Source organism: Triticum dicoccoides, chromosome 1A (genome assembly GCF_002162155.2).
Source record: "Triticum dicoccoides isolate Atlit2015 ecotype Zavitan chromosome 1A, WEW_v2.0, whole genome shotgun sequence".
Taxonomy (NCBI): domain Eukaryota; kingdom Viridiplantae; phylum Streptophyta; class Magnoliopsida; order Poales; family Poaceae; genus Triticum; species Triticum dicoccoides.
This window is the reverse complement of record NC_041380.1, coordinates 522872946-522897061: the sequence shown is the minus strand read 5'-3', so window position 1 is coordinate 522897061 and position 24116 is coordinate 522872946. Positions and strand designations below refer to the sequence as shown.

The 24116-nt window shown below is 50.3% G+C and overlaps 2 protein-coding genes and 2 pseudogenes across 2 annotated transcripts; all 4 read right to left on the bottom strand.

Annotated features, from left to right (window-relative positions):
- The window catches only part of LOC119316598, a 2233-nt pseudogene extending 1462 nt beyond the window's left edge, over positions 1 to 771 (bottom strand).
- Positions 772 to 2730: 1959 nt separating this feature from the next.
- On the bottom strand, positions 2731 to 3285 carry LOC119316519 (annotated as a pseudogene).
- A 2271-nt stretch (positions 3286 to 5556) lies between these two features.
- LOC119316436 (mavicyanin-like) lies at positions 5557 to 6084 on the bottom strand. The gene has a single exon (XM_037590780.1). It carries the CDS (start codon positions 6082 to 6084, stop codon positions 5557 to 5559), a length of 528 nt encoding a protein of 175 aa, XP_037446677.1.
- A 2246-nt stretch (positions 6085 to 8330) lies between these two features.
- On the bottom strand, positions 8331 to 10627 carry LOC119316359. The gene is given in 3 exon segments (XM_037590694.1): positions 8331 to 8390; positions 8392 to 8701; positions 10110 to 10627. Coding segments are annotated over 3 exon segments (888 nt in total).
- Positions 10628 to 24116: the final 13489 nt, after the last annotated feature.

Genomic DNA, 24116 nt, shown 5'->3' with positions numbered 1-24116 from the left:
TGAGCAGCCAAATCAGACGGCCTACACAGGTTGCATTTGATGGCTAGTGCGCGGCCGACCGGCACCAAGCACTGCCCTTATTTATTCCATGATTATATACACTTGATTATAGTTTGGTTTTGCAAGACAATAAGTTAAATCCAATTATAATGGAAGAAATTACATTTAACAAAAAAATTGATTTACAATGCACAAATAATGCCCGACACATCAAGAAGAAAAAAACATCACAGTCGTCGGCCACTAAAAGAACAACACGAGACCAGCCGCGATAACGGCCAGACTTAGTCGCACCACCGCACACTGATCAATGCCAGCCTTCGTGGCCGAGCTTAATACAGTCTCGGACAGGCACCAGAGCCGCTTCCCCATCCCTCGGCACCGTTGTACTGTCCGCACTGCCTTTGACTTCACGTTGACTTGAACCTTCATACCGGCGACGCAATGCCCAGGGATGCCGCAGATGAAGTACCGCGTCCCAGTGGATGCAAGTGGGACGATGTCGTTGCCGGTCAGGAACATCGCGATGGGGCTGGAGCTGTTGCAGGCATTGTACCCAGACTTTCTCACCTCCACCACATTGTGCATGGTGGTGGAGTATTGAAACCGGAGCTCATCGCCGATGGTAAACCTAGTTCTCGAAGCTCACATGGTGTAGTTGGTCTGCAGGTCCCATGATCTGGCCGACACGCCCACTGTTTGACTGGCGCCGAGCACCATCTGGAGCATGGCCACAGCCAGGGTGATCAGGATAAGAACTTTAACCCCCATGGATTAAATGTCAGATCGACTAGCTAGCTAACTGAAAAGATCAGAGCTGGAAGTTAGCACTAGAGAGAAATTTGATAGGATCCAAGGAAGTTATAGAGAGAAATGGCTGCACGATGGAATGTGCTGTAAGATCGTTGATGACACTATGTCAAAATATATAGGTGATGGATTGGTTCAAGCTAGGATCATCAGGTGTAAGCGCGTTGATCAGGTGAGGTATGGTAGGTCTAAGATGCATGAATATGAGAAATAGTACTCCCAGATGAATTTAAATACAAATTGGTGCGTGCATGCTTGGCTCGCCTATTATACTATGATAATCTAATAATAATGGTGACGATGGGATCCATAGCCGAGAGTAGACTGGGTCTGGCAGCAAACCCTCAGGCTGCTATCGATCTGGTGCCCGAGCATGCTAAACAATAATTATTTGAACATAATCTTTGATTAAAAATTATGAACGTATTCGTGCGCGTGTGCATATTTCAACCGCACAATAATTGATTTATTAAGATGTATGTCACTGTAAAAATAGGAAAATAAAATGTAATCGTCTTTTTCAAAGTGTATACAAATTACGTACCATAGCTTTATTATATAGAAAGCGGGATAACAGATACAAAAAGGGCAGTAATAGGCGTTGATCAACTGAATTTGGTCAAGATCGGTCACCATTGCGCGCCATTGTAATAGGCCATCAAGGACAGTTGATTTCACGAATCGTTCTCTCTCTCTCAATACAAGCTTCGCCCCCTTTATAGATAAAGGTATAAACAACCAAACCGATACAAAATGACCCGATGCGAGGCATCGAGGAGAACCTCATAAGCTGATCTAAAGAAAATCAGTAATACTAGCCAAAAATTCTCAAAGCGCACTAAGTCCACCTAAGCGCCTAGAGCTAGCAGCCGAGAAGAAGCACATGAAACCCACCACCATGCAGAGGAAGACCCACCCACACCGACGACGCCCCCGGGAGGGTACCGACACAAAGCGTCGCCACCGTTGCATCAGCCGAAGCTAAGAAAAGTTTCACCTTGAGAGTTGGACGGCAAGGAGAGGTCCAAGGCGACGCCCCAAGAGGAATACAACATCCGCATGCTTTGTCGCCGCCAGCGCCGGAGCGCAAAGCTTTCGCTCGACCACAGCTCCCACGACATCGAGGGAACTCTCACGGGGACCCCACCATGATGGAATGGGAGCAACAGATCCAGATCAGGGCAAAGCTTTCATTGAAGTCATCTGCTCCGCAAGGATCACCCATCACCGTGCACCTCGCCACCCACAGGGCCAAGGTACATCGTCAACACCCGCCACCACATCGCTCACCAGAGAGCTAAGCAACGTAGCCCGTGTCGGGGTTAAATCCGGCGGCTCTCGGGTAAGGGATCCCGAGCTGATGATTTTAGCTTGATGGTAACAGGATGAACAAGGGCTTGGCGAGCTGAACTCTTGTAATTTTAGTGTCTTGGCGAGCAGATTTTGGGACACAAGATGAAAACGAAATATGGCAATGCTTTCAAAGCTTGGTGAGCTAAAGTCTTGTAATTTTCATTTCTTCTTTTTTGGCTCAGTTTGTTGGGGATTGTTTTCTTGATTTATCTTCTTTCTAGGCTCATCTCAAACCAGTGTGTACATACACTTCCCAATAATATAATATTTTGCACTGGGTGTTTACCCCACAGTTTCGCCTTAAAAATCATGTTACTTATCTAGACGAATTTAGCTCTGAATTTCTGTTGTATATAATGGATGGATGTAATGTCATTGCACTCAACACATCTTTGATACATTTATTTCATGGTTACACGCTTGGTCATTATTTGGGTTTTTGCAAGAAGATATGTTGAATCCAATTATAATGAATGCAATTACATTTAACAAAAGAATTGAATTTAATACACAAAGGGACCATGCTACGACCGAACAAGGAAAAAAGGACCACAATCATCATTCACTCTAAAAGAACAACGTAACACCAGCCGCAACAACTATCAGACCGAGCCGGGTCACCCGCCGCAGCTGAGCTTAATACTGTCTCAGACTGACACCGACGCCGGTTCCCTATTCATCGGCACCGCTTCACTGTCCGCACTTCTTTCGACTTGACGTTGACCTCGACCTTCATGCCGGCGTCACAGTGCCCGGAGATGCCGCAGATGAAATATCGGGTCCCGACAGTGGCAAGCGGAACAACATCATTACCGGTCGGAAAAGTTGCTATGGGGCTGGAACCGTTGCAGGAGTCACATCCCGTCTTGCTCACCTCCACCATGTTGTGCACGACAGCGGAGTACTGGAACTTGAGCTCATCGCCGGTGGTGAACCTAATTCTCGAAACCCACCGGGAGTAGTTTGTCTGAAGGTCCCACGACCCGTCTGGCGCACCCACGGTGTGGCTGGCACCGAGCGCCATCCCAAGCATGGTCATGGCCACGGTGATCAGAATAAAAGCTTTGTTCCCCAAGGATTAAATATGGATCTACTAGCTAGCTGACTTAGTAGTAACTGAAAATATGATGGGGGATGGAAGTTAGCGCTAGAGAGAAAATTGATTATGTTGTCTGATCAACTAATGATCACAAGCTCCAAGAAAGCTAAAGAGAAAATGGCTGCAGGATGGATGGTGTTGTGAGATCATTGATACTAGTGTGTCTGACATATATAGGCGATGGATGTGTTAAGAAGGATCATCGGGTGTAAGCGCGTTGACCAGGTGACAGAGTAGGTCGTCAAAAATACATGAAAATGACGTCATGCACGTTAGCTCCTGAAACTGATATTATTATATATGCTTGGCTCCATAGCTTTAATAGAAAACTAACAATGAGGAAGATGAGATAGGTAGCCGTCGGTAGACCGGGCCTGGGGAGAAAACGATTAGTAACGAAATTGTCAGCAGACCATGTCTAAACAATTAGTTAGGAAATCATCAGTAGCTATCAGTAGACCTTGTCCTCGATCGATCCGGATGCCCACACGAGCATACTAAAAAAAAATTAATCCAACATATTCTCTAGTTAAACATTCCAAACGTGTTGGTGCGCACATATACTACATCGGTACGGCAAATAATTATATAATTAATTAAGTTTCTTCTAAAAATAATAATTAAGATGTATGTCGCTGTCAAAATTCACACAAATTCACTATTAATAATATGTTGTGTTGACCAAATTCAGAAGTTGCATAGTCTTCATAGTAAGGGCGCCTCACAGTTGTCATATAGCTAAAATCATATTTGGCTAAGAGGATTTATAGTTGGTCCCAGTTTTTGGTAGTGAAAGGTAATTCCACTAGTAATTAGTTGCCATATATGTACTATACATTTGAGATAAACCACGACACTTATTATGGATTGGAGAGAGAATTTTTTATCACAACCATTTCTCCTGGAGATGCTCTTGTTTCTTTTTTTAGTAGAGTTCTCCTGTTCAAGGGGTAATCTCTGCGGTCCTGAGTGGGGAACTATACCTTGGGCACATTGGCTTCAACCAGGTACTTACGTCCAAACACTACCACAAAGTACACCTTAAATATAGTGGAAAACTCTCATAAGAAAACAATTTGAAGCAGGCTGTCCGCCCTGGAGAGGTTATAACATTTGTGAGGCAAATGAAAATTCAAAGCTAAATGGAAAAAAATATTTATACTAAATATTATCATTTTTGTTACTCATCTCATCTCTTAGCCGTTTTCTCTAATACGATAACGTAAAAATAGATGCCCTTTATAACTGCTAAGATAAAATCATAAATCTGCCATCTTAAAAGAAAAACGACGAAGGAAAGCTACGCTCGCCAAAGAGAAAAGCTACAACGGGACACACAATGCTGCATCCGACCATGTTTTTTTTTGTTGGAATCAGTCGTGAGGACACTGGAACCAGCCGTGGTGCATCCCGGGAACCCGACGGCAATAGATGCTGCATCCGGTCATTTTTTGATAGAATTGACATGTGTGGATGCTGAAATGGGGCAGGAGAAAAGCTGCAAAACCTCAGTGACCGTGCAACCATGGTTCCCGCAAGCTACGATGGCGCCGACCGTGCAACCATGCTTCTAGCAGCTTGGCGAGGTGCTGGGAACCATCGGCAAAAATTTTGCAGTCATCAGAGTAGCTACGACGGTGGTGACCGCAAGCTGCACATTTTTGCTGGAACTGATGGGCCCTAGGCGAAGTCCTTTTCATGGAACCGGCTCGCGCATTTGCTGGAACCAGAGACTGTAGATGTTGGAATCAGCGACGGTGACCACCGGCTTGCTGGCGAGATGTTACAACCAGCGCATGCAAATGCTGGAGCAAGAGATTTTTTTCTCGAACTAGTGCGAGTGTCAATTGCGAGCATCAACGTGGTAGAAGCCATAGATACTGCATCTTGCCGGCGTGACATGCTGCTAGGGACCGAGGCGACAGGAGGTGCGATGCTGCCTGAGAGGTGGGGGGGGGGGGACTTGCAAGCTGCGCGAGCGGAAGGGTGTTTGGGCGAGGCTGCGCAAGGTGTGGGGAGTAAGTAACTGAGCAGCCAAATCAGACGGCCTACGCAGCTTGCATCTGACGGCTAGTGCACGGTTGACCGAAATTTGGGCCGGCCGACTAGCACCAAGCGCTGCCCTTTATTTATTGCATGATTATATACACTTGATTATAGTTTGGTTTTGTAAAAAGATAAGTTAAATCCAATTATAATGGAAGAAATTACATTTAACAAAAAAACTGATTTATAATACACAAATAAACATGCACGTCGTGTCAAGAAGAAAAAAGCACCACAATCGTCGGTCACTAAAAGAACAACATGAGACCAGTCGCGACAACAGCCAGACCAAGCCGCGCCACCGCAGACTGATCAATGCCAGCCGTCGTGGCTGAGCTTAATACAGTCTCAGACCGGCACCGGAGCCGCTTCCCCGTCCCTCGGCACCGTTGTACTGGCCGCACTGCCTTCGACTTCACATTGACTTGAACCTTCATACCGGCACCGCAATGCCCTGGGACGCCGCAGATGAAGTACCGCGTCCCAATGACTGCAAGTGGGACGACATCGTTGCCGGTCAAAAATGTCGCGATGGGGCTGGAGCTGTTGCAGGCGTCGTACCCAGCCTTTCTCACCTCCACCACATTGTGCACGGTAGTGGAGTACTGAAATTGGAGCTCATCGCCGATGGTAAACCTAGTACTCGAAACCCACAGGGTGTAGTTGGTTTGCAGGTTCCATGATCCGGCAGGCACGCCCACCGTGTGACTAGCGCCGATCACCATCCTGAGCATGGCCACGGCCACGGTGATCAGGATAAGAACTATAGCCCCCATGGATTAAATGTCGATCAACTAGCTAGCTAACTGAAAAGATCGGAGCTAGAAGTTAGCACTAGAGAGAAATTTAATAGGATCCAAGGAAGTTGCAGAGAGAAATGGCTACACGATGGAATGTGTTGTAAGATCGTTGATGCCACTATGTCAAAATATATACAGTTTTGCTAGAACTCATCTAGATGAGATTTAATTTGGTCTCATTCACCTTTTATAGCCATTAGATGTGGTGCTATAAGATGCGTGTGTGCTGACGTGGGTTGTATCCGTTCTTGTTTTTCAGGTGAATGAGACCAAATTACGTCTCATCTAGATGAGTTCTAGGTACTCCCAAATATATAGGCGATGGATTGGTTCAAGCTACGATTATCAGGTGTAAGCGCGTTGACCAGGTGAGGTATGGTAGGTTGACCAGGTGAGGAATGGTAGGTGTAAGACGCATGAATATGAGTAATAGTGCTACCAGATGAATTTAAGTACATGTTGGTGCATGCATGCTTGGTTCGCCGACTATACTATGATAATCTAGTAATGGCGACGATGGAATTCGTAGCCGAGAGTAGACCGGGTCCGGCGGCAAACCCTCAGGCCGCTATCGATTCGGTGCCCGATCGTGCTAAACATTAATTATTTGAACATAATCTTTGATTAAAGTTATAAACATATTAGTGCGCGCGTGCATATTCATACCACACGACAATTGCTTTATTAAGATGTATGTCACTGTAAAAATTGGAAAATAAAATGTAATAACCTTTTTTCAAGAGTATACAAATTACGTACCATACCTTTTTTATACAGAAGGAAGGATAACAGATACAAGAAGGGCAGTAATACTTGTTGGTCGACTGAATTTGGTCAAATCGGTCACCATGCGCGCCATTGTAATAGGCCATCATGGACAGTTGATTTCACGAATTGTTCTCTCTCTCGAAACAAACTTTCGCCCCCTTTATAGATAAAGGCATAAACAACCAAACCGATATGGAATGACCAGATACAAGGCATTGGGGAGAACCTTAAAAGTTGATCTAAAGAAAATCGGTAATACTAGCCAAGAATGCTAAAAACACACTAAGTGCACCTAAGCGCCTCAAGCTAGCAGCCGAGAAGAAGCACATGGAACCCAGCACCGTGCAAGAGGAAGACCCACCCTCACCGACGACGCCCCAGGAGGGTAACGACACAAAGCGTCGCCACTGCCGCATCAGCCAAAGCTAATAAAGGTTTCACCCCGAGAGTTGGACGACAAGGAGAGGTCCAAGCCGACACCCCAAGAGAAATACAACACCCATAGGCTTTGTCGCCGCCGGCGCCGGAGCGCAAAGCTTTCGCTCGACCATAGCTCCCACCACATCGACGAAACTCTAACAGGGACCCCACCACGATGGAATGGGAGCACCAGATCCAGCTTAGGGCAAAGCTTCCGTCGAAGTCGTCTGCTACGCCAGGATCACCCATCACCGTGCACCTCGCAACCCATAGCGTCAAGGTACACCGTCAACACCCGCCACCACGTCTCTCGACGGAGAGCTAAGCCACGTAGCACGTGTCGGGGTTAAATCCGACGGATCTCGGGTAAGGGGTCCCGAGTTGATGATTTTAGCTTGATGGTAACAGGATGAACAAGGGCTTGGCGAGTTGAACTCTTGTAATTTCTGTTTCTTAGCAAGCAGATTTTGGGACACAAGATGAAAACGAAATATGGCAATGCTTTCAAAGCTTGGCGAGCTGAAGTCTTGTAATTTCTGCTTCTTTTTTTGGCTCAGTTTGTTAGGGTTCGTTTTCTTCATTTATCTTCTTTTTATGCCCATCTCTAACCATTGTGTACATACACTTCCCAATAATATAAAATGTTGCAGTGGCTGTTTAGCCCACTGTTTCGCCTTAAAAATCATGTTACTTATCTAGACGAAATTAGTTCTGCCTGAATTTCTGTTGTATATAATGGATGGATGTAATGTCATTTTACTCAACACATCTTTGATAAATTTATTTCATGGTTACTCGCTTGGTTATTATTTGAGTTTTTGCAAGAAGATATGTTGAAGCCAATTATAATGAATGCAGTTACATTTAACAAAAAAATAAATTTAATACACAAAGGGACCATACTACGACCGAACAAGGAAAAAAGGACCACAATCATCGTTCACTCTAAAATAACAACGTAAGACCAGCCGCAACAACTATTAGACCGAACCGGGCCACTGTAGATTGTTCAATGCTAGCCGCCGCAGCTGAGCTTAATACTTTCTCAGACTGGCACCAACGCCGGTTCCCTATCCGTCGGCACCGTTGTACTGTCCGCACTTCTTTCGACTTGACGTTGACCTCGACCTTCATGCCGGCGTCGCAGTGCCCAGAGACGCAGCAGATGAAATACCGGGTCCCAACATTGGCAAGCGGAACAACATCATTACCGGTCGGGAAAGTCGCTATGGGGCTGGAGCCATTGCATGAGTCATATCCCGTCTTGCTCACCTCCACCACGCTGTGAACGGCGGCAGAGTACTGGAACTTGAGCTCATCGCCGGTGGTTAACTTGATTCTCGAAACCCACTGGGAGTAGTTGGTCTGAAGGTCCCATGACCCATCCGGCGCATCCACGGTGCGGCTGGCACCGAGCGCCGTCCCAAGCATGGTCAAGGCCACGGTGATCAGAATAAGAGCTTTGGTTCCCATGGATTAAATATGGATCTACTAGCTAGCTGACTTAGTAGTAACTGAAAATATGATGGGGAATGGAAGCTAGCTCAATATAGAGAAAAACTCTCATAAGAGAACAATTTGAAGCAGGCTCACAAGGTCCGCCCTGGAGAGGTTATAACATTTGCGAGGTAAATGACAATTCAAAGCTAAATAGGAAAAATATTTATACTAAATATTATCCTTTTTGTAACTCATCTATGAGCCCTTTTCTCTAATACGATAACGTAAAAGTAAATGCCCCTTATAGCTGCGAAGATAAAATCATAAATCTGCCATCTTAAAAGAAAAACAATGGAGGAAAGCTACACTCGCCAAAGAGAAAAGCTACAAGGGGACACCGCGATGCTGCATCCGGCCATAGTTTTTAATGGAACCAGTCGGTGAGTACACTGGAACCAGCTGTGGTGCTTCCCGGGAACCCGACGGCAATAGATGCTGCATTCGGTCATCTTTTTTGCTAGAATTGACATGTGTGAATGCTGAAATGGGGCAGGAGAAAAGCTGCAAAACCTCAGTGACCGCGCAACCATGGTTTCCGCAAGCTACGATGGCGCCGACCGTGCAACCATGCTTCTAGCAGCTTGGCGAGGTGCTGGGACCCATCGGCAATTTTTTTGCAAGCAGTCATCAGAGTAGCTACAACGGTGGTGACCGCAAGCTGCGCATTTTTGCTGGAACCGATGGGCCCTAGGCGAAGTCCTTTTCATGGAACCGGCTCGCGCATTTGCTGGAACCAGAGACTATAGATGTTGGAATCAGCGACGGTGAGCACCGGCTTGCCGGCGAGATGTTACAACCAGCGCATGCAAATGCTGGAGCAAGAGATTTTTTGCTCTAACTAGTGCGAGGGTCAATTGTGAGCATCAACGTGGTAGAAGCCATTGATACTGCATCTTGCCGACGTGGCATGGTGCTAGGGACCGAGGCGACAGGAGGTGCGATGCTGCCCGAGAGGTGGGGGGGGGGGGCACTTGCAAGCTGCACGAGTGGAAAGGTGTTTGGGCGACGATGCGCAAGGTGTGGGGAGTAAGTAGCTGAGCAGCCAAATCAGACGGCCTACGCAGCTTGCATCTGACGGCTAGTGCGCGATCGACCGAAAATTTGGGCCGGCCGACCAGCACCAAGCACTGCCCTTTATTTATTGCATGATTATATACACTTGATTATAGTTTGGTTTTGCAATAAGATAAGTTAAATCCAATTATAATGCAAGAAATTACATTTAGCAAAAGAACTGATTTATAATACACAAATAAACATGCACAACGCATCAAGAAGAAAAAAGCACCACAATCGTCGGTCACTAAAAGAACAACACGAGACCAGTCGCGACAACAGCCAGACCAAGCCGCGCCAGCACAGACTGATCAATGCCACCCGTCGTGGCCGAGCTTAATACAGTCTCAAACCGGCACCGGAGCCGCTTCCCCGTCCCTCGGCACCGTTGTACTGTCCGCACTGCCTTCAACCTGACGTTGACTTGAACCTTCATACCGGCACCACAATGCCCTGGGATCCCGCAGATGAAGTACCGCGTCCCAATGGCTGCAAGTGGGACGACATCGTTGCCGGTCAAGAACGTCGCAATGGGGCCGGAGCTGTTGCAGGCGTCGTACCCAGCCTTTCTCACCTCCACAACATTGTGCACGGTGGTGGAGTACTGAAACTGGAGCTCATCACCGATGATGAACCTAGTTCTCGAAGCCCACAGGGTGTAGTTGGTCTGTTGGTCCCATGATCCGGCCGGCGCGCCCACCGTGTGACTGGCGCCGAGTACCATCCTGAGCATGGCCACGGCCACGGTGACCAGGATAAGAACTTTAGCCCCCATGGATTAAACTAGCTAGCTAACTGAAAAGATCGGAGCTAGAAGCTAGCACTAGAGAGAATTTTGATAGGATCCAAAGAAGTTGCAGAGAGAAATGGCTGCACGATGGAATGTGCTGTAAGATCGTTGATGCCACTATGTCGAAATATATAGGCTATGGACTGGTTCGAGCTAGGATCATCAGGTGTAAGCGCGTTCATCAGGTGAGGTATGGTAGGTCTAAGATGCATGAATATGAGTAATAGTACTCCCAGATGAATTTAGAAACATGTTGGTGCGTGCATGCTTGGCTCGCCTATTATACTATGATAATCTAATAATGATGACGATGGGATCCGTAGCCGAGAGTAGACTGGGTCTGGCGGCAAACCCTCTGGCTGCTATCGATCTGGTGCCCTAGCGTGTTAAACATTAATTATTTGAACATAATCTTTGATTGAAGTTATGGACGTATTGGTGCGCGTGTGCATATTCCTACCGCACGATAATTGATTTATTAAGATGTATGTCACTGTAAAGATAGGAAAATATAGAACGTAATCATCTTTTCTCAAGAGTACACAAATTACGTACCATAGCTTTATTATATACTCCCTCCGTTCCAAATTAGTTGACTTGAATTTGTCTAAATACAGATGTATCTATACTTGTTTAGTGTCTAAATACATCCGTGTCTAGGTAAATATGGATCAAGTAATTTGGAATGGAGGGAGTAGAAGGCAGGATAACACTTACAAAAAGGGCAGTAATAGGCGTTGGTCGACTAAATTTGATCAAGATCGGTCACCATGCGTGCCATTGTAATGGGCCATCAAGGACAGTTGGTTTCACGAATCGTTCTCTCTCTCTCTCTCAAAAAGCTTTCGCCCCCTTTATAGGTAAAGGCATAAACAACCAAACCGGTACAAAATGACCCGATAAAAGGCATTGAGGGGAACCTCATAAGCTGATCTAAAGAAAACCGAGAACACTAAAAACACACTAAGTGCAACTAAACGCCTCGAGCTAGCAGCCCAGAAGAAGCACATGAAACCCACCACCGTGCAAGAGGAAAACCGACCCCCACCAGCGACGCCCCCAGGTGAGTAATGACACAAAGCATCGCCGCCGAAGCTAAGAAAGGATTCACCCTAAGAGTTGGACGGCAAGGAGATGTCCAAGGCGACGCTTCAAGAGGAATACAACACCCGCAGGCCTTGTCGCTGTTGGCGCCGGAGCGCAAACCTTTCGGTCGACCACAACTCCCAACACTTCGAGGAAACTCTAACGGGGACCCCACCACGACGGAATGGGAGTACCAGACCCAGATCAGCGCAAAGCTTCCATTGAAGTCATCTGCTACACCAGCATCACCCATGACCGTGCACCTAGCCACCCACAGGGCCAGGGTACACCGTCAACACCGACCACCATGTCGCTCCCCGGAGAGCTAAGCCACGTAGCCCGTGTCAGGGTTAAATACGGCGGATCTCAGGTAAGGGGTCCCGAGCTGATGATTTTAGCTTCATGGTAACAGGTTGAACAAGGGCTTGGCGAGCCGAACTCTAGTAATTTCTGTTTCTTGGCGAGCAGATTTTGGGACACAAGATGAAAACGAAATATGGCAACGCTTTCAAAGCTTGGTGAGCTGAAGTCTTGTAATTTATGTTTCTTCTTTTTTTTGGCTCAGTTTGTTAGGGTTTGTTTTCTTCATTTATCTTCTTCTTAGGGTCATCTCAAACCAATGTGTACATACATTTCCCAATAATATAAAATGTTGCAGTGGGTGTTCAGCCCACCGTTTCGCCTTAAAAATCATGTTACTTATCTAGACAAATTTAGCTCTGCCTAAATTTCTGTTGTATATACACTACTAGAAAAAGCTCTATTAGTGGCGCACCTGTTTTCGTTAGTAATGGCGCACTACAGGTGCGCCACTATTAACACGCCACTAGTAACAGATAGTAATGGCGCACCTCTGGTGCGCCATTAGTAATCCAGATAGTAATGGCGCACCTCTGGTGCGCCACTACTAACCCTTAGGTGCTCCACTGGTATTCCCTCTAGGTGCGCCACTAATAGCCTTATAGGTGCCCCACTAGTAATAAAGGAATGTGCGCCACTAGTAAGGACTGAAATGCGCCACTAGTAATGTATTTGGAAAACAAAAAAAATCCAAATTTACAGAAAACAACCTATAAGGAAAATAATTTAAAAACAAAAAATGAAATAGAATCATAATTTTTATTATAGTAAGAATATTACAATGTCTTTACAAGTATCCAATAAAAGAAAAATTACAAGGAAATAAAAGAAAATTCTAAAACTAATCTTCTAGTAATCTTTTCTTCTTTTTCTTTACTTTATCCTTGCAAAGAATGGTAGAAATATGTGAGAATGAACATTGCAGAGAAGTGAAATTGAGCAATTATTTCCATCCGACATCGAAGATCTAAGATACCTTGAATCATAGACATGGGTCATTTCATGAAGCCAAGAGTCTATGCCATTCAGGATGCATAGTTCCCTGTCAGAAGAACTTAATTATTCAGTAAACACAGTCCTAAGCTTTTTACATGAGACAAAACATAAGGTACATGCTTGACCTAAGCTACGGCCACACTAATCCTGCTAACAACACACATGCAACTAGCTAATCAAGATTACTACTAACATAATTCACCGAAAAGAGTAACAGGTGATGCATCAAAAGGAATCTGGCGAGATCCGATCACATTAGACGAGCCTAGGTGTGTGGATCCAAAACAAAGTGTGCAGATCTTTGATAAATGAAAGTTAAGGTTAATAATCTAAACTTTAATATTCTGAACTTTGTTACAGTTTAGCCCAAGGTGACATGCTCTATTCCTAAGAAATTAACTATTTAGTGACATAAATGTTGTGATTGATGTGACGATGAAGGAGTTTAAGTTCTGTACCTCATGCATTGCGCCACCGTCCAGTGCGGCTCGCTGTGCCGTAGGGTCCTCATCTCGACAGTGTGTGCGTTTTGAAATGAGAATGTGATCTATTCTAGAACCATAACTGAATTCTTCAGCTCTAACGGTTTGATTAAAGCAAGTATAAGCTCCCTCCCTGCACAAAACAAATGAAGGAAGCATACGGTACATCGTTAGCATGTGATTATCATGAAGTACACTATAGTTGTAATAATCCTATATAACTATAAAGTCAATCCCCACTGAACATTTTTCCTGCCCTCACAGCCTACCACATCAGCAAATTACTAACTTCTTTTAGTTGGTCAAAGATGGAAACCAGCACTGATACGTGCAAAGTTCTGAGGACATTGTTTAACCAATAGTAAAATGTGTACTTACATTGTTGGTTCTGAGGACATGGTGTCGGTGGGAACGACACCTATTGGATCACAAGAATCCCTATTGTGGTTAGTGGGGCGCGGGGTCGTGAGAAGAGCGGATCAAACAGATAGCACCCGGTTCATTTATCCAGGTTCGGGCCGCGAGGATGTGTAAAACTCTACTCCTGCTTTGGTGGATTGTATATCTGTGTTCTTGAGCTAGCTATGGGGCGTGAGGAGCTCCAAAAAGCCGAATCCTTCCTCTGGTCGCCTCGGGCCTCCTTTTATAGAAAAAAGGGGTTGCCACAGTGGCACACATGAGGTGTAAAGGGTACAGTGCTGCGAGGTTATCCATCGCATCACATGACAAGGCGCATTTAATGCGTCTTGCTTAGGTGTCCTTGCTTTATCGGGGACGGGGGAGAAACCTGTCTCGTCCATCACCGCTCCTTCTTGTGTTGACACGCGCCTTGGCCAGCGACGCCTGCGATGCCATGTAGGTAGGCAGGCAGCTGAGGTGGCCCAGTGGTGGGTCTTCACGAAGATCTGCATGCCGCCACGCGGGTGCTTGCCTAGCTGGTTGGGTCGGCAGCTGCATGCATGCGGTGGTGGAGGTTTAGTCAGCGTGGGCCTGATGGTGGCCCTGCAGGTGTCCTCGGCAAGGGCCTTGCCGGGGCCCCGGCAAGGGTCTTGCCGAGGCGCCTGCTGTCATCCCCGGCAAGGCACTTGCCGGGGGCCTTGTGGTCTTCCTCGGCTGGGATCCCGCCAAGGGTTGTCGTCTCCTTAGTGCGTATCTGATCTTGAATGTCTTCACAAATATCTGCATGCCGCCACGGGGATGTCTCCCGAATCCTTGCCCTTTGGGGGCAGTGGACTCAAGGGTGATTTGCTCCGTAGGCGCGGGACGAGTCGCCGCGGCAAGGGTCTTGCCGGGGCTGCTAGAACTGTCTCCCGGCAAGGATCTTGCCGGGGGAGTCCGCTTTGTCCCCTTTGCTCTTCATGGTCTTGGCCTTGGCGTCGTTCTAGTTCTCTTGAGCTTCGGTCTTACCCTGGCTCACCTCCCTTGCCTTGCTTGGTGTGGTGGTATCCGCGGCTCAGACTGCCCGTGCACAGTTATAGGGGTACAAAAAGTGTACCCCTCTTTTTGTACACCGACAGGAGCCCCCGGCCTGGGCCACACATAAGCGCAATGCGTTGTTGGGCTAGGCCCAAAAACGGTGCGCGGGTAGGTGGGGCGGTTTTTACCGCGGTAAGATTCTTCGCGCGCTGCGCTTCCCACGATTCCCGTGTGTGGCGCGGCGTGGGGAGGCGCGTGTGACGTGGGCGGCATGCATGGGGTTAGTTCCCGCAGGCATGCGTCACATCGTAGTAAAGGGGCGGTTCGCGCCTTTCCCATAAACGGTGGGAGGCATGGAGGCGTGGCCCATTTACTGAATGTGGCTGAGGCGCGGTCTTCAAGGCGTCCACTCCCCGCGATCACGGGGTGGGGAGTGGTCGTCTCACCCGTCCCCTCGGTTTTGCACGTCCACCACGTGTCTCCCATGCGCCTGGGGTGGCAAACAGTGGAGGCGGGAAACCGGGCCATCACTGGTTGGGGCGGCGGGTCGGTCCTGGCTCCCTGCGCCTTCCGTATCTTGATTGGCCGAGCGGGGCGGCCGAGCCCCAACCCCGATCCTTTATAAAGAGCGGGAGGGGGGGGATGGCGTCCCGCATTCTTTCATCTTATTCTTCCTTCAGCTTCTGCTCCTCCCTTCCATCTGTTATGGAGAGAGGGAATCCCGGTCCTTCAACAGTGGCGGCGAGGGTCGCCGCTCGACAACGCGTCCCTCCTTCTCCTATGCCTGCGGTGGCAGAGCCATCCGCGAGGGGAAGGGGGAGGGAGCGAGGCCATGGGCGAGGCCGGGGCGCTCGGGGAAGGGGAGGACGGGGCGGCACGCCGGCCTTGCCTCCGCGAGCAGCTCCTCCTCCAATGGAGGGCCATGTTGGGGATGACCCTTGTGAGTTCTTCGTCAGGCTGCGCCGGCCGCCACGCCGTCGCCTTCGTCTCCCAACTCCATTTGCACGGGAGATGGAGCTGGCTCCGCCGGAGTCGTTGCGGCTGCACATGAGGGGCTGCGGGATCAGTGGCACGCGGGTCCGCGTCGACTTCCCCGCCCCTCACGTGATGTATCTTCATCGGGGATGGAAGACGTTTGCTCATATCCACCGCTTGACGGAGGGGATCACTCTCCATTTTAAGCTGATGGAGGGTGGCCTTCTCTCCGTCAAGGTCTTCGGGCTCTTTGGGACCCGTGCATGGTGCTGCGTGGAGAGCTCTTCTGATAGTGAAGACTCCTCCTCTGGCGGGAGTGATGAGGAGGACAGCGGCAGCAACGACGAGGGTAGTAGGCGGCAGGAGGACGGGTCCGACTAGGTGTCGGGTGCCGCTTCGTGCGGCACTGGCGATCCCATCATCTGTGTCGCCGGCTCCCTGAACTTATCGGGGTCGTCTCCTTGGGCGGCTGGCATTGGGAGGCTGCGGAAGAGGAAGAGGGCGGGCGGCAAGGCCGTCAAGTCGGAGTACGCGGGCACCGATGCCTTCGACGCGTGCTAACATCCTGCCGCCTCGTCTTCGAGCTCTGCTTCCGGTGCCGCCATCACCATCCAGCCTTTGGACGGCCACCAAGATGTTCTCTTGGTGTCTTCTACCACCCGTAGCTCGCCTAGGCGCTCCTTTTGTACCTTTCGCCTCCTTGACCTGCCTCCTGAGGAGAGGGACAATAAAGGGATTACGGGCACCTTATCTCTTTTTAGTTTCTAAGCCTTCGGGCCTTTGTTGAATTTAAAACTTGTAATCCCATCATTCATGTTTTTCATTCCCTATGAACTGTACCTGAGTGGAATGTTTTTTAATGAAAAAGGGATGCTTGCCGGATCATTTGTTTGCGGGTGTAACCCACGACAAGGAGTAAATCCTTGATATCTTCAAGATAAACATTTCCTTGCCCGGCAACAGGCCTTTCCGTCTCCGCACTTCGCTCGACCTTCCTCACGCCTTTGGCGGAGGCAGGGATGAGGCGGGTTCAGGCTCCTTGTTTCATCCTTTCGCTGCCGCGACTACGACCAAACTTGGCCCCAGTAACGAGCCCTAGGGCCTAGAGTTAGGGGAGCACGGTAGCTTAGGGGAAAATGAGGTTTCACATACCTCAGTCCATAATGGAATGCATGATAAGGGATGAAGAACTTATCTGAAGCTGCAGTCCCCGGCAACCCTAGTTCGCCGTGGGTGAATCTTTGCTCTTGCAGCCCCCGGCAATACTGGCTTGCTGGGGGCTAGATGTTGGTCTGTTCCTCTTTTTTTTCTTCCCAAGTGGTTCGGCACGGATATCTGTGTGTCCTGTGAACCAAAGAAGACAAAAGAAAGACAAAGAGACGCACACTCGACCTCTAAGCTAGGGGTTAGTCGCCGCTAAGCACTATCAACCCTAACCAAGGACGAGACTCGACCTAGCATGCATGCTATAACTTAGGGCGCCAGCGCTTCATTTATTTATGCTCAGGGTCTGCGCCTGGCTTTGTAAAAAGGGTTACATGCGTCATCGGCAAGGCTCGTACAAAAGGTGGCTTGCCGGGGGGCCCGGCAAGCCGCGCCTCACGGGTAAAACTTGCGAAGATGCTCAATGTTCCAGGAGTTACTCACCGGAACGGCATCTTCGGTCTCCAGGCAGACTGCACCGGGCCTGGTGACTCGTATTACCCGATAAGGGCCTTCCCACTTTGGTGTCAACTTGTTGGAATTCTTGGCCGATTGAACGCATCGAAGAACAAGGTCGCCTTCCTCAAAGCTTCGGGCATGAACCTTGCGGCTATGGTAGCGGCGCAAGGCTTGCTGGTAGCGCGCTGCTCTCACAGCCGCCCGAAGATGATCTTCCTCAAGGAGCGTTGCGTCATCTTGCCGCAATTGATCTTGCTCAAGCTCGTCATAAGCGAGTACTCGAGGTGACCCGTATATGAGTTCCATGGGGAGAACTGCTTCTGCCCCGTATACCAGGGCAAAGGGTGTCTAGCCGGTGGCTCGATTTGGTGTCGTTCTGATTGACCAAAGAACCGCCGGCAATTCATCAATCCAGCGCCTTCCACTCTTGTGCAGTCTGTCAAAGGTCTTTGTCCTCAGGCCTCGCAGTACTTCAACATTTGCCCTCTCAGCTTGACCATTGCTTCGTGGGTGAGCAACGGAAGCGAAACAGACCTTGCTGCCGAGGTCTTGAATATATTGCATGAAGGTGTGTCTTGTGAACTGTGTGCTGTTGTCGGTGATAACCCTATTGGGTACACCAAAACGGCACACCAGTCCTTTGAAGAACTTGACGGCTGACTGTGCTGTGACCTTCCTCACTACTTCCACTTCTGGCCATTTTGTGAACTTATCGATTGCAACGTACAAGTACGCGAAGCCCCCGACAGCGCGGGGGAAAGGGCCCAGTATGTCGAGCCCCCGGACCGAGAAAGGCCAGGAGATAGGAATGGTTTGAAGGGCTTGAGCTGGCTGATGAAGCTTCTTTGAATGGAACTGACACGCTTCACACATGGTGACTAGTGTCGTCGCATCCTGGAGGGCGGTGGGCCAGAAGAAGCCTTGCCGAAACGCTTTTCCGGCAAGGGCCCTTGACCCGATGTGGGATCCACATATGCCTCCATGTATCTCCGCCAACAGCCCCAGTCCTTCCTCTCGAGGGATACACTTCAATTTCACGTTGTTCGACCTCTTTCTGTACAGGACATCATCGACGAACCGGTACATAGTAGAGCGACGGGCTACTTTTTCCGCTTCTTCCTGCTCCTCGGGAAGTTCCCCTGTTTGGAGGAATTGGACGGTATGTTGTGCCCACGCTGGAGCCTGGGGCTCGACGGCGAGGACTAAAGGCATTTCCTCCGCTATCGGAGGGGCTGTCTCCATGGCAAGAGCTTAATGCTCTGTCGGAGCTAGCCGTCCCGTGGCGGGCTCAGTGTCTCCGGCAACATCCTTGCCGGCGGCTTCGGGGAGCTCGGCGGGAAAGTATTTGCCGGGCCCTGATTTTCTCCTCTTGTTCTGCTCTGTTGATGGATCAACGGATAGCTGAGTTAGCTGAAGCACAAAGGTACCTGGTTCCACAGGTAGCTTGAGGGAAACGCGTTTTGACAGGTAATCGGCGATATCATTCTCCGCTCGGGGAATGTATTCTGCCTGTATACCGTCAAAACGCTCTTCCAGCTTTCTCACTTCATCGACGTAGGCCTTCATCAATGGGCTCTGGTAATCCTTGTTGACTTGCTTGACGACAAGTTGCGAGTCACCTCTGACGACGAGTTTCTTGATTCCGAGGTTCGCCGCGATCCTAAGACCGGCAAGCAGCCCTTCGTACTCAGCTGTATTGTTTGTTGACACCTCCCTAGGGAAGTGCATCTGGATCACGTACTTGAGGTGCTCTCCGGTGGGCGCGACAAGCAGTACGCCAGCCCCGGCGCCCTGTAAGGAGAAAGCTCCATCAAAGTACATGATCCAGTCGCAACTTGCCTCCTTGCCGGGGAGAGCAGTCTCTTGGGTTTCTTCATCAGGCGTCGCGGTCCATTCTGCAACGAACTCCGCCAGGACTCGGCTTTGAATCGTCGAGGTACTCTCAAACTTGAGGCCAAAGCTGGACAGTTCCAGTGCCCACTCTACGATCCTTCCCGTTGTGTCTGGATTGTGCAATATCTGTTGCAGAGGGAGGCGAGTGACGACAGTGATTTCGTGCGCCTGGAAGTAGTGACGCAGCTTCCTCGAGGCCATAAGAAGGCCGAAGAGCAGTTTTTGCACACCGGAGTACCTCGATCTAGCCCCCTACAGGAGGGAACTAACAAAGTAGACTGGGTGTTGCATCATTTTCTTCTTCGGTGGCACTTCAATTGGCTGCGTCGTCTCGGCATCGGTGGCATCGGGCTCCGTCGCTGCTATTACCTCATCATCAATTTCTCTCTGCGCCACTAGTGCGGCGCTGACCACCTGGTTCGTCGCCGCCAGGTACAGCAGCAACGGTTCCTGTGGCCTAGGCGCAACTAGTATTGGCGCGGAGGAGAGGTACCTCTTCAAATATTGCAATGCTGCTTTGGCTTCTGGCGTCCACTCCATCGGGCCCGCCTTTTTCAAAATCTTGAAAAAGGGAAGGGCGCGCTCGGCGGACTTGGAAATGAACCTGCTCATGGCGGCAACGCAACCAGCAAGCCGACGCACATCCTTGACTCGCTTGGGCGCTTCAATCTGCTCTATAGCTTTGATCTTGTCCGGATTGGCCTCTATCCCACGCTGTGACACAAAGAACCCGAGAAGCTTGCCAGACGGGACACCGAAGACGCACTTCTCAGGGTTCATCTTGAGATTGATCTTGCGTAGGTTTGCAAATGTTTCTTGTAAATCTGATATGAGGGTTGCCCTGTTCTTGGTTTTAACCACTATATCATCCATATAAGCTTCCATATTTCTATGGAGCTGGGGTTCAAAACCAATCTGGACCTCCCTTGCAAACGTTGAACCAGCACTCTTCAACCCAAAAGGCATCCGTATAAAGCAATACGTACCACATGGGGTGATGAATGCCGTTTTCTCTTCATCTTCCCTTGTCATGAAGATCTGGTGGTAGCCGGAGTAGGCATCGAGGAATGACAACAGATCACACCCAGCTGTGGAGTCAATAATCTGGTCGATGCGCGGCAACGGGAAGGGGTCTTTGGGACAAGCCTTATTAATATCTGTGTAATCAATACACAGCCTCCACTTCCCATTTGCCTTGCGCACTACCACCGGATTGGCCAACCACGTTGGATGGAGCACTCCTCTTACCAAACCCGCTGTTTCCAGTTTTCGGATCTCCTCTGTGATGAACTCTTGTCATTCCAAAGTTTGCTTTCTGACCCTCTGCTTGACGGGCCACGCATGAGGACAGACAGTAAGGTGGTGCTCAATCACCTCCCTGGGAACGCCGGGGATGTCGGATGATTGCCATGCAAACACATCGACATTCGCCCGCAGGAAGGTGACGAGCGCGTCTTCCTATTTGTCGTCAAGGGTGGAGCTTATGGTAAAAGCTCCTCCCGTGCCGTCCTCCTTGACAGAAACCTTCTTGGTTCCCGGCGGTGTGGCCCTGGACTTCTTGTTTCTGTCAGCGGAGCTCTCTGGCACGTCCTCGACAGGAGCGCTACACTCCGAAGAGGTGCGCTTGCCGAAGTGGGTGCCTGAGGTCTCACCGGTCTTCTTCTTTTGCCTTCTCGGGGCTCCAGCGGCAGGAGCAAGCGCCTTAGCGGTGGCGGCTGCTGCAACTGCTTGTTGGTAGAGTTGGTCAGCGCAAATTAGCGCATCCTTCTTGTCTGATGGGACGGTGATGATCGTCACAGGCCCCGGCATCTTCAGGATGTTGTAAGACAAGGGGATCTTGGCAACGTCGAACACAATCCCTTCTGTCCTGTAGTTCAGATCACTCCCAAAAGTCACGGGCAACGTGACCTTTCCCTTTGGTTGACTTCTTTCCGGGTTGACCCCCTGAAACGTGCCCGTCTCTTCGAGGTCTTCATCAGGAATCTGCAATTTCTCGATCACGGCAGGCGAGATTAAGTTCAGACCGGCCCCGCCATCGACTAGCATCTTTGTCACCTTGAGGTTGCATATTGTTGGTGAAACCAACAATGGCAAGCACCCGACTGCAGTAGTGCGATCAGGGTGATCCTCAGTGTCAAAAATGATAGGTGTGCTGGACCACTTCAGCGGCCTTTGGGCATCAAACGACGGTTCCGCCGCTGTAATCTCACGCGCCCACTGTTTAAGCTGGCGGTGAGAGGTATGCAGCGAGGCGCCGCCATCGACGCACATGGCCTCTGTAGCTTTCTGAAATTCTTGGTCACCAGACTCATCGTCCTCTTCGTGATCATCGTCTTCTGGCTTTTTGTCACGGCCCCGGGCGGGCCTCTCCCGCTGTTTATCTTTGCCGCGACAGCCCGCCTGGCCGTCACGCTTCTTGCCGGACCCCTCAGCACCGTCCTGGCATTTCTCCTTGTCCCGCCTCTCATATTCAGCCCTCTGCTTCTCAGCAAGGAGCTCAACCTGTCGGCAGTTCTGGAGATCATGGCCTTTGGTGCGATGGATCTTGCAGTATTGCTTGTCGGAGTTTCCTGGCTTCTCGGCAGCCGCCAAGGCTCGGCAGGTGACACATCCGGCAATTTCCTTGATGGGGTCATCTGCCTTGGTTTTCTTGGCGGAGCCGGTGTCGTCAGACCCCTCGACGGCAAGCACAGCTTTACCTTTGCGCTTCCTGTTGCGGCGCTGGCCTTTCTTCGCCGGGGCGGCAGTATCCTCATATGAGGAGTCGGTTTCCACGCCGGCATCTTCGTCGGGGTACTTCCTTCCCTCTTCAGCTCGGGCACATCTGTCAGCAAGAACATAGAGTTCTACCACATCTTTCACCTTGTTCATTGCCAGTTCTTCGCGCATCTTGCGGTTACACACGTTCTGATGGAACGCGCTGATGATGGCGGCAGGGTGAACATCAGGGATATTGTACTGTACCCGGCTGAACCTCTGTATATACTCATGCAGACTCTCGCCTCCCTTCTGGGGAATGACATGCAGGTCGCTTGCTTGGCCATGGGCTTGGTGACCTCCAGTAAAGGCGCCCACAAACTCATGGCACAAATTCGACCAGGAGAAATAGAGTCTACCGGCAAGTGCATCAACCACGACATGGTGTTGGGTTTAAGAGCCAATGGAAAGTAATTCGCAAGCACCTTATCGTCGCGGGCTCCAGCGGCTTGCATCATGATGGTGTAGATGCTGAGGAACTCAGACGGGTGAGTCTTGCCGTTATACTTTTCGCCAACGTCAAGTTTGAAGGAGCGGTGAGTGGGCCACTGGAACTGCCGCAGCTCACGGGTAAAAGTCGGACAGTCTACCTCGTAAGGTAGGCCTCCAGGGCTCTCCGGGGCCGGGTGGTTCACAGCAGGCCCTGCTCGCCTGTCTGACTGGTGGCGCGCTCCGCGCCGGCGCTCGATAGTGGTTCGAGCATCTTCATGGGCTCGTTCCCGAAGAACTTGGCGCTGGTCACAGTGGGTCCGCGGGTCAGACGATGCTATGGAGATGTCGTCGCCTGCAACGTCGCGACGAGCCGGTGTCCGCGGTACCGGATGGGGAAGAGGTGAATGCACCGTGGTCGCGGCGCCGCCGGCTTTTCCGCCACTGGTCCGCGGGACTCCATCGGAGCATTGACCCAGGGGCCCCACCGGACTTGGTTCGTCTTTGTTGGCCACCGCAACAAGGCTTCGGATAGTGGCTCTCCATTCGTCAAGTTTCCCCGTAGTGGGAGGAAAGTCGAGGAGCAACTGCGCGTGCGCCAGGGCCTCTGCTGGCGTCGGTGGCAGCGAAACCTGCACAGATCGCGACGCGCTTCGACTTCTGACCATGTCAGAAGGAGCTCTATCATGACCCCGCGGTCGCATGCCGTTTTCACCAGCGCCTCGGCGAGTGGGCAGGTCTTCTACGTCCCGGGAGTGGCGCTCGGGGCTCTTCCCGCGGTGACGCCCGAGATCTTCGGCGTGATTACGCCGTTCATCGCGCGCTGCCTGGGAGGAGCGCGCTGTTGGCGCCGGCGTGGGAGTCTTGGAGGCCCTTGCGTCACCTTCGGGCGGGGCGGCGATGACCCTGTAAGGCCCTGCTCCACCCGCGAAGGGCTTGGCTCCGCCTTTGGATTTGGCGACGTGTGGCTCGTTACCAGGCGCACAAACATCGCCGCCTCCCGAACTCCAGCTGCTGGGATGGTGTTGGTGTTCGTGAGCAGCGCCCCGGGTCCTTTCTGCGACCGATACGCTGCTCGCCCGCGTCGGGACGGGCTGTCCGGCTTCCGACTGGCCAACCGCCACCGTCTTCTTCTTCTTGGGCACCATGATGATGAAGAAGTGCCGAACTAACTGCTAAAGCCGATTCTCACAACTGAATCCCCTACCTGGCGCGCCAAAGATGTCGGTGGGAACGACACCTACGGGATCACAAGAATCCCTACTATGGTTAGCGGGGCGCGGGGTCGTGAGAAGAGAGGATCAAACAAATAGCACACGGTTCGTTTATCCAGGTTCGGGCCGTGAGGATGCGTAAAACCATACTCCTGCTTTGGTGGATTGTATATCTGTGTTCTTGAGCTAGCTATGGGGCGTGAG